Raw genomic sequence first — 11166 nt, forward strand, 5'->3', positions numbered from 1 at the left:
TTTTTTTTTTTTTTTTTGCCAGTACCACAGGTCGAACTCAGGACCTTGTGCTTGCCAGGCAGGTGTGGCACCACTGAGTCATATCCTTGGCCCCCTATCAAACTATTTATGTCACATGTTTAAGATTGAGTAAAGCACAACCATTGGCTAATGATTTCTGTTTTGAGTGATATCACAGTTGCTGCATCAACATCTACTCCACCTTTGGTTTGCTGTAGAAAGTTTTCACCTCAGGCTTCCATTTTGTTGAGGTATTCCTATCAGTATTTCCATCATGGTGCAATGCTGACATCAGCAGCACCAGTTCATTTTTCTTTGCTATATATGAAGCCAATGTATATTTTTCTGAAATCCAAAGATAGTACTATACAATTGTTTTAAAATTTTTAAAATTTCATTTGGATTTTCTGCTCTGTTGGTTGTGTGACCAGTTTGTAACATTTCAACTAGTAAATATGTTCTCACATTGCTATTTTCTTTGTCATCTGAATCAAGGACGTCTGCATTCCCTGTGTCTGTATCACTTGATTCTTGTTGTATTTCATTGTCACAGGAACTTTGGTTCACGTGGTCAATATTAAAGCCATCATCATGATATACCCACACCACTCTTCTGCTATGGAAACATGTATTTTACCACAATGAATCATCTTTAGCATCCATGCATGAGTAACTGATGATTTACTTTTGACCTCCTCCAAAACTTGTAAATCTGGTTTTTCATGTGCCATTGAATTGGGCTGCTTCTACCCAGAAAAATCAAAAGAAAACTTAAAAAAAAAAGTCCTAGAGAAGTGTGGTTGTATCATACCCTTCATGATGCTCAGGTAAACACATGCTAAACCTGTTAGACAAAGCATCAGGTGGATAAAAATTCCAGTTTGAGACTTTTGCACATATGCACACACCTTGCCTTTCATTGTACCAAATCAGTAAATACAAAGATTGCTTCCTGTATCCCTCAGGCAAAGGTACTTGAGATGCATAGCTGGCTGCTATTACGATAAAATATTTACAGTAGAAAAGTAAGGGATCTGTTTGTGGAACCCAGTTTTTTGCTCTTCAGAAATAGAATACTTGGGAGAGTTCCAAGTGGGCCGAGCCAGAAGTGACAGCTACATTGGTCCAAGGTTGTTTCTGTATCAGCCAGTGCTTACTAGAGAAACAGGTTTAATGCCAGTTATACAAATACATAAGATTTATAAGACTGGCTTACAATGGCTGCCCAGAGTCAGGTGTGAAAAAGTACAAAAGGTCTGTCTGCACATTGGAGATCTGAGGGTTCAGTGGAAGGCCTGGTTCTCAGTGTAGTTTCCTAGGGGAATCCATGTCAGGAGGCCAAAAGGTCTGTGCTGGAAGCCAGGAGATGACATCCAAGATGAAGGAGAAGGCTAAAGTTCCTTCTAAAAACAGAAGCAGAGTCTTCCTTCTTCGTTTCCCTTTTATAGCATTCTGGTAACAAATCTCCTTAGGGTGGGTCTTCCACACCAAGAACTATGCTGAGCCAATTGAACTGAGTGTTTCTTATTCAAGTTGACACAATCAATTAACTGTCACAGTTTCTCTTTTGGTTTTCCTAGAACTTGTAGAAGTAGTAGAGTTGTGCAGATGGGATGTTATCCAATCACGATGGGGAGTTTTTGAACTTATATAGCGTTGGGGGGGTCTAAATGTAAATGTATGTAAATGAGACCTAATTGGGCCAGATAAGGTTTAATGGGGTCAAGATGGGGCTCCAGGCTCCTAGATGTGCAGGAATTGATCTCAGACCCATGTAACCAGGTATGAGACACCAATGAGAGGCTTCAGGTGCCTTACGGGGGACTTTGAGACTCAGGGTGTTGAAACCACATCCTTGGCAGGGTTTACTCCCTGGTTAGTTGTTCTTCTCCCAGCTCTAATTCTTATCCAGCCAACTGGCTATTCAGCCTACAAGAGGGTGGACTAAGGAGTTAGTCAGAAGCCAGCTCTAGCATGCAGCAAACAAGAGGGCACTGTAGTGATTATCCTGTTATGTTTCCCTCTGTGGCAAAGTCCCTATCCTGCCTTTCAAATTACTCTTCATAGGTGTTGCTGCTAAAAGGTGAGCTTCTCAAGGACAAGGACTGTTAGGGTTTGAATCTTAAATGTCTCCCAAAGGCCTATATGCTAATGGCTTAGTAGTCAGCTTCTGGTGCTACTGGGAAGTGGCACAGCCTTTAAGAGGTAGGGGCCTAAGCCAAGCATAGGGACCTATAATTTCACCATTTAGGGAGGATGAAGCAGGAGGATCACAAGGTTCAGTCCTGCTTAGGGAATTTCAAGAAAGAGCAGGGGGGATGATTTTGTACTTTGTCCTTTTTTTTATACCCCAGCTCCTAGGCTAATACCTAGCATACGGTGGCCATGTCAAATTTTTCACATGAATGAGTTTTAAAATATACAGACCTCTAATTTCTTCCTATCCCATCACTCCACCACAGAAAACCCCCAGAGGAGGTTTGGCCAACTTCCCAAAGTCTACAGATGCCTCACAGCTGGCACCAGCCAGGATCCAGGCTCTGTTCTGTCTTTATAAACACTGAACAAGTACAGGCCAAACAAGTATATATCATTTCTTCATTTAAAAGAAGGATGGTACACTAAGAATAAGAAGGGTGTTGAAATAGCAAAAATTGTGTGGATTTGGTAATGCAATGTGTGAATACAAACTGTTGTTTGTGAAATGGTACACATTGCCTAAATGCTCTCAGCTGGTTTCTTCAGAGACAATAAGAATACCACCATCCTTCAGGGTTACTGAGACTTGATCAAAATAATGTCTATAATGTACCCAACATCCCACCTGGCATACACTAGGCATTCAATAAATCCTAAAGGACTGAAAGCCATGGGGGAAACAGAGTAGAACAAGACAGTGAGTACACCATACTAAATAGTGAAAGTTGCAAGCTTTTCTTCTAAGATCAAGAACAAGACAAGGATGCCTGCTTTTACAACTTCTATTCAATATATTACTAGAGGATCTAGTTGAGCAATTAGGCAACAAAGAAAAAAAAGCATTCAAATTGGAAAAGGTAAATTATTTTCTTCCATTTACAGATGACATAATTTTAAATATGGAAAACTTTAAAGATTCCATGAAAAATTGTCAAAGCTAACAAATTCAGCAAAGTTGCAGGATGCAAAATAAACACACAAAAATCAGTTGTATACCCATAAGCTAGATCTGAAAAAGAAAAATTTGAAAATAACTCCATTAAGACAGTGTCAAAAATACTTGGGAATAAACTTAACCAAGTGGGCTAACTACTTATATGCTAAAAACTGTAAAATTTTGCTCAAAAAATTAAAGATGACACAAATAAGTGGAAAGACATCCTTTGTTCATGGGTTGGAAGAAATTACTGTTGATATGTAAATGTTACCCAAAGAAATTTACAGATTCAATGCAATAGCTATCAAAATCCCATGGTTTTTACAGAAATAGAAAAATTTATTGCCAAATTCTTAAGGGATCCTAACTAGCCAAAACACTCTTGAAAACAAAAAGGAATAAACTTAGAAGACTCATACTTTCTGATGTCAAAACTTACTATAAAGTTATGGTAATCAAAACAGTGTGGTACTAGCTTAAGGATAAACATAAAAAACAATGGAATAAAACACAGACCTAAAGGTATACCCTCACATGTATGGTCAGTTGAATTTCAAAAGAACCTGAGACATTCATGAGGACAGAGGTTTCAACAAATGCTGCCAGGAAAACTGTATATCTATATGTAAAAGGATGAAATTGGACCCTTACCTTACACTATACACAGAACAACAAAACAAGCATCGATGTGAAGCTAGAGGAAAGCGAAAAAAAAGGTAATGAGAACATATGAACAATTAAGAAAGGTTACAAGAAGGGGCAAATGGTAACAAAACTAAAACATATATAAAATAGTTTTAAAAAAGCATCATTTGAGCTGATAAACAATCACTAATAATAAATATAAAATGGAAAATAAAAAATGAACAAAGAGGGCCGGGAATTTAGCTCAGTGGTTTCACCACCTGCCTTGTAAGTGCAGGGACCCAAGTTCGATCCCCGGTACCAAAAAAAAAAAAGAACAAAAACATGTGAAACAAGAACCACTGAACTTAAAGAAACTAAATCAAAAGGAAAATATTTAGAAATAAGGATTATATTTTTAAGTTGCAAAAGGAGATATGAATAGTTGAACGTACATCAAGAAGTACAAAGGAAATAAAAATTGCAGAAAATTAAGTAGAAATTAACCAAAGATCAGAGAGAGTGACACACAGAGAAGAAAAACAAGATCTAATGTTCCTATTATTGTAGCCCCTGAAGAAGAAAAATAAAACCAGTATTTAAAATTACGATAGCTCAAGAAAACACTGGAGAAATAAAAGCAATCCTGAATCTCCATGTTGAATTGGAACTTGGTGAACTTTGAAAAAAAAAACAAAAACAAAAACAAAAAACTACAGAAGTCAAGATATAAGCTTGCAAAACTATTGAATATAAAAGGAAAAAAACCTACTGGACTTCCAGTTAAAGAGCAAGTCTCTCATAAGGGAAAGGTTGGTTTCAAACTTCTTGACAAATACACAAAACAAGAAAAAAAAAAGTATTTTCAAAAAACACTAAGAAAATGTAATTAAGGACTTGGGATTTAGCTCAGTGGCACCACACCTGCCTGGCAAGGACAAGGTCCCAAGTTCAATTTCTGGTACAAAAAAAAGAAGAAAAAAAATTAAATAATTTTGTATCCAGCTATACTTTCCCTAGAGAATCCAACAGAAGACATTTTAAACATGCAAGAAATGAGGGAATATTGCACTTACAGACCCTTCTGAGGAATTTTGTAGGAAACAACTTCTGCAGGAGAAATGTTGGCAGGATAGTGTTGAGCACTGGTAACAGTAATAAATTCATGATTAAACAAAACCAAGGATGAGGATGGAATAGTTTGGCAATATCACATGATCTGATAAAGTGGAAATAACAGCTGAAAAAGACAGAAGGGATAGAGGAAGAAGCAGAACAACCTCATTGAGGCAGAGATAGGAGTCAGAGTGTTGATGCGGGTGACAATCTAAGCCTAAATAAGGTAAAAAAGGAACTTTGGGTTTTATATGAAGGATTAATGCTTTCCCAAAAAATATTAGTTATTAAATGAAAATGAATAATTTTACAGCAAGGAAACTTGGAATATATCACTTCATATCAAGGAACATGACCAGGAGCAGATTCAATGGAACAACTCTGATTTCATCTGACAGGATGCAAGGAAATGAAGCTTTACTTAACACTGACAAACTGTTCCTCACTGAAGAAGCTAGACTTGACAATCAAACTCAACATGTTTCCAGATTGAATTTTTTTATTTTAAAAAAAGGAGGGGAGCCAGTCCTGGTGTTGCATGTCTGTGATCTCAGCACTTTGAGAAGCTGAGGCAGGATTGAAAATTCAGGCCCAGCCTAGACAATTTAGCCACTTAGTAAGAACCTGTCTCAAGATTTAAAAAAATAAAACAGGGCAGAGAGTTGAGGTGTAACTTAGTGAGAAGGCACTGGGTTCAATCTCTGGTACTACAAAAAAAAAAGAATAAAGGTCATTTGAAAAACAAGTGGAAACTCTGAATGGGATCTGAGGAATAGATAGCAGTAATGTTATCTTTCTGAATGTGATTGCTGTCTGTGGTTATATGAAAATGCCTTTGTTTGTAGACGCTGCAAATATAAAAACATATAAGGGATATAGGGCACCATCCTATCAGCATCTTACTCTCAAAAGCATTCAGGAAAAAACAAAAAAACTTCAACTCTTTTTATATACGCGAACAAATTCCACATAGGTCAGACACATGTAAAAAGTATATGAAGCAAATGACATAATGGGAGACTACTATTTGCAAATATGTCAAAAAGTTAATCTCCCCTAAAATAAAACAAATGCTTAGGAAATACAGCAACCACTCATTAGGAAAACTGACCAAAAGTCACATATAATTCACAGAAAAATACAAATGATTTTACATATATGAAAAAACAGGAAAAATGCTTTATCCATTAGTGCTAGGTTATCTTTAAAATGCTAGACATATGGTTTTAAAATTACAATCGTTTTTACTAACATAAAAATAAGAATACTGGGTAGAATTTTAGATTTCCTCCAAGTTCCTATCCTTATGAATATCTACCAGTAATGTAGAGTAATATATTCAAAAGTCACTTGAAGCCGGGCGTGGTGGTGCATGCCTGTAATCCCAGCACTTGGGAGGCTGAGGCAGGAGGATCGCTGTGAGTTCGAGACTAGCCTGAGCTACATAGTGAGTTCCAGGTCAGTCTCACTACATAGTGAGTCCCTGTCTCAAAAAAAAAAAAAAAAGAAAAGTCACTTGAAGTAATTTGTTTACATCACTAGTTTAATTTGTAACTGAGATTTTTTTTTCAATTTTAGGATTTGCTTATTCCTTCCTTTCAGATTTAATGCATGTTTAAATAGGTAAAACAGTTCAAAATTCAAACTTACATAAAAATAAATGTAGAAGTCTTGCTTTTATTTTTTCCTTCCTGTTTCTTTCCACTACTCCATCCTAACCACTGTAAATATTTTTGTTTCTAGTTTACATTTCCACTTTCTTTTTGCAAATGTATGCAATGGTATATGTACATGTGTAAATGTATTTCCTTTTCTTAGGAAATGATATATATATACTGTTCTACACTTTTTAAAAAATTAAACAATGAAACCTGGAGATTACTAGAAATATACTCACTTTGTGTTCATGGCTGCATTATACTCCATGGCACGGATTTTATTAAAATATTAAAATAATTCTCTATTTTAAAAATTATTGGGCCGGAGATTTAGTTCAGCGGTTCGGTGGCAGGCCCTGCAAGCGCAAGGACCCAAGTTCAATCCCCGGTATCAAAAAAAAAAAAAAAAAAAAAAAAAAAAAAAAAAAAAAAAAAAAAAAAATTATGCAAGTACTCAAATAATCAAAGTGATTATTCACTTGTTCACCCATGGTTGATCATTAATGGCATTCTGCCAATTCCATTTTATTGCAGTTCCCTTTTTGTTAGAATATATTAAAACAGAGTTGAGACATGTGATTTTACCTAAATAGTTCAATGCGTACAAAAGGATATTTTACATTCCTAGAAATAACTCGAGTAGCACTGTACATTGAAAATGATTTATTCTGATTCATGGTTTCAGTCCACTGTCAGGTGGCTTCAAGACAGAAACTTCTGAGGAAGGGAATGGATGGTGGACACAGCTACTTACATTATGGCAGCTGGGAAACACAGAGGGCAAGTAAGGAGAGGAGGAGATGGACAGTGAGTGAGTCCAAAGGCTAGTGACACAATATATCCTTCCAAGCGACACTCCCAAAGACCACCCTCCAACCAGGCCCCACCCCCCTAACAGTACAGCTATGACTCACCAATGGATAAGTCACTGATGAAGTAGTGTCCCCATTGTCTGCTACCTTCCAAAAGCCCCACCTCTGAATAGATGAGCCTTCTAGGGGACATTTTTCTAAACCATAATAGTATATCAGATACTTGGGGAGGCTGAGGCAGGAAGATCACAAGTTCAAGGCCAGCCTCAGCAACTTAGCAAGACCTTGTCTCAAAATAAAAATTAAAAATGGGCTGGGGATGTAGCTCAGTAGCAGTGCAAGTACATGGCCTCGGGTTCAATCCCCAGTACTGCAATAAATAAATTAAAACCTGACTTTCTGTGCTCACAAAGACTAGACATACCACAGTCCTGTATGCTTTCTCACCAATTACATAGAAGGAAAAAAAACAAGAGCTCTTCATCTTTTTAACTCAAGATTACCCATGCTGCTTCTCACCTACCCCCAGCAAGCTCTACTCCTCTTGGCCAGACATTTTCTTCTCTGTAGTGACGGCAAGATCTGCCTCTGGAGAAACAGTTCACCTCAATGCTGGTACTCACTGATGCTGGCCTTCCAACAGCCAGCAAAGGCACAATGAAGTACTGGCTACAACATAAGCTCTTGAACCAGGAGCCTAAGAAAAACTTAGCAACATTATTAACTGTATCTGCTGAGTCTTTTAGCCCACTATGCCCATTTTAAATATTTTTGGAGTTTTTAAAAAAATACATATAAGAGGAATTATTTATCAACAATCTTTAGGAAACGAAATGCCAAAAATTTGGTGCAATATAAAAGCCCATTTACTGAGAAAAAAAATGACAACTGGATCTCTTTTTTTCCAAAAGAAACATTCAAAGTAAAATATGAAAATTTAATTACCTTTAAATAATACATGAAATAATTTACATGCTATATGTTCCAAAACATGAACATGAATCCAATTTTATAAAGCAAACACAATCCACTTTTTGCCAACATATACCCTATAGGACCTCAGGATCTCATTTGATTTCTCAGTCCGTATGTGAGCACATACATATATATACATCTAAAGGTGAAGATTATGACCAAAAAAACAAAGGTTAAATGTAAGAAGTATGACATGGATAATTCCAAATCCACAATCTGACTAGAACCAAGATACAAAAGCTTACTTTTGTGGCCACAGACATTAAATCCCTTTCCAAGTGCTTAAATATGGAAATAGGATTGGTTAATCCCACACTACATTTTATGGTAAATTTTCCTTGTTGTTTAAAAAGAAATACTTATTATATACGGTATTACAGAAATGTACTGGAAAAATAAACAGGATCGGATAAGATTTCATACAATAAAGCATTTTTCATTTGAAAAGTTGTATATATTCACATCTAGCAGATGCAGGTATAATAAAGAGATGCATGAGGGATCCACCCATATTACTTACATTTTAATTTTAAAGCCATCTGGGTAATACTGCCAAATACAGTGGACTTTCTGTTAAAGATATGTACTAGTATACAGAGTAAATAGTTAATATGACAAAATGAAATTCTCCCCCAAAGTTGCTTTTGTTAAACATTAAATAGGCTTTCCTTAGTTTTCCTTTATTTCTTCTATATTTAAGAGAAGAAATATATGTTTTCTATATAGAAAACACTGCTTTAAAATTCATGCAGCTGAGCCAAACCTAAACTATTTACACATCCCTTTTTACTTTCCCCGAAAGTTTTTGGGTGCACTGAAAGACATATATTCTAGGAATGGCAATTTCTTGGGAGATAAGGCGGTGGAAAAAAATATATGTATTATTCATTGTTTCTACTAACAGTTTTAGAGCTTTAGCTCTTTAAATTTACAGTTATGAAAGCCAACCACAAAGAATCACCAGAATGCAGTAATCCATATGTAAGAAAGTCAAATGTGCCTATAAATAAAATCAGCAATCTGTAAATGATAAATCATCACACAGATCACTAAACAAATTATAATCAAAACAAAACTTTTGGATGCATTAATTTCAAATATGGAAGTGGGCCAGCTAAGCATGAACTAAAATGAGTACTTTTTTTTTTTGATACCAGGGATCGAACTCAGGTCCTCGTGCTTGCAAGGCAGGCAGCTGAACCACTGAGCTAAATCCCTGGCCCCTAAAATGAGAACTTCTGCAACTGATTTTACAGGAGTACTGAGGCATGCAACTCCTGCAGTGTGGAAAGTGCAATGCTTAATGAACAAAGCAAAGCTGGTCAAAGAAAAACAAGCAAAACATTCTGTTCTACGATATAAAACATAAGGGTAAAGAATAAACAGAATTTATTTTAAGGCTCTCTTGGAAATTTTTGCATGGCACTTCAATATTCAACATCATTAAAAGGCAAAAACATGTAAATATTCATAGTTACAGTTACATAACTCAAAGTAGATGCCATGTCAATTAAAGGATCATCTTGTCTGTTAAGTTTTGCTTTCTTGCAATTAAATTAATTTAAGAAAGCTGTTTATGTTGTAATCAACATAAATCATACAGAAATGTCAATTTACTAGTGTACAGTGCAAAGTGTTTTGAGTAGATATACCAAGTATCAGTCATTTCCTACAGAACTGATGTCATTTCCGTCCAGAAATGCAATTAACCAGATTTATTTCTCTCACAAGAGTACTTGTTACCCATTCTTCAACTATTCACCTACTGTTAAACCCCAATATCATTATTAGACAAATCCTTTTTTGGGCATGAGCACAGTCCATCCTCACAATAATTCCTTCAGTCCAGAAAATACTCTGATCTAACAAGTCATTCTTGCCACACCATACTCTAAGCTGACTACAGTAGGTTCTGATTTGGAAAACTCTTCTGCATAGTCACTGTAACGATTATCCGCTGGGTTGCTGCCCTCTATAGTTCGAAGTGCATCATTCACAGGTAGTAAAGTCTGCTCTTTAAAACATAGGGAGGTTTTGAGGACAGGTGATTCCGGATGAACTGAATTTAACAATTCCTTAGTAAGAACGTCTTCTGTTTGCTTATTTCTGTGCTGTTTAATTTTCTAAAACAAATAAAAATTTGAAAAAAATTACAACAGATACTTTAATATATACGTTGGGTGAAAAAATATACTTTTACATGAACGATGCAAAACCTCAAAAACTTAATAAAATCTAGTATACCTAAAGTAACTGCAAATTCTAATCATTTACAATTTTTGCAGCAGAAAATCCTTAGTTATGTTTTGATATTTATCAAACAATCCAGTTAGCCAGACTTGATTGAAAAAGGCTATTAGGCCTTCACATTTGAAAAAGATACACATGACCTACAAGTATGACAAATAAACATTTTATAAGGAAAGAAATATATTTGAGACATCTTGAAATCGTAACTATGTAACATAATAATCCCACTTATTTAGCTAAAGGTCTTGCTAATTGTAAAGAGCTTTTCTTACAGGATCTTCCTGTAATGGTTCATAGGAGAACCTAATAGGCTTTAGAACATGACAGAACTTCTTTTTAATAGAACAGAATATTTTAAAAGGGTGCTTTGGTAGAGTATCATGCTTTACAAAGCCTCTGGTTGATCTCTAGAAAACAATCTTAAACTACCCAGGTCTCAGGCTTGTCTTTCTTTTAACATGCTCTTCTACAAGTCACTCAAGCAGGCACTACACTTCCTTACCTAAGAGATGACAAGGGACATCTACCTGAGGAGCAGACAAAAACAGTCTCACTGGATTAAAACATCTCCCTGGGATCATATATATACATATAT

At 35.8% G+C, this 11166-nt stretch overlaps 1 protein-coding gene across 3 annotated transcripts in view; it reads right to left on the bottom strand.

Moving 5' to 3' along the window:
• Positions 1-7670: 7670 nt before the first annotated feature.
• The window catches only part of Mtmr6 (myotubularin related protein 6), a 49594-nt gene continuing 46098 nt past the window's right edge, over positions 7671-11166 (bottom strand). For all 3 annotated transcript variants that reach the window (XM_010623801.3, XM_010623800.3, XM_010623802.3), the window contains one exon: positions 7671-10444. In XM_010623801.3, the coding sequence (XP_010622103.1) occupies positions 10184-10444 (261 nt within the window). In that variant the 3' untranslated portion in view covers positions 7671-10183. The remainder of the gene's footprint in view (positions 10445-11166) is intronic.

Source organism: Fukomys damarensis, unplaced genomic scaffold (assembly GCF_012274545.1).
Source record: "Fukomys damarensis isolate Sample0158 unplaced genomic scaffold, DMR_v1.0_HiC HiC_scaffold_38, whole genome shotgun sequence".
Lineage (NCBI taxonomy): Eukaryota > Metazoa > Chordata > Mammalia > Rodentia > Bathyergidae > Fukomys > Fukomys damarensis.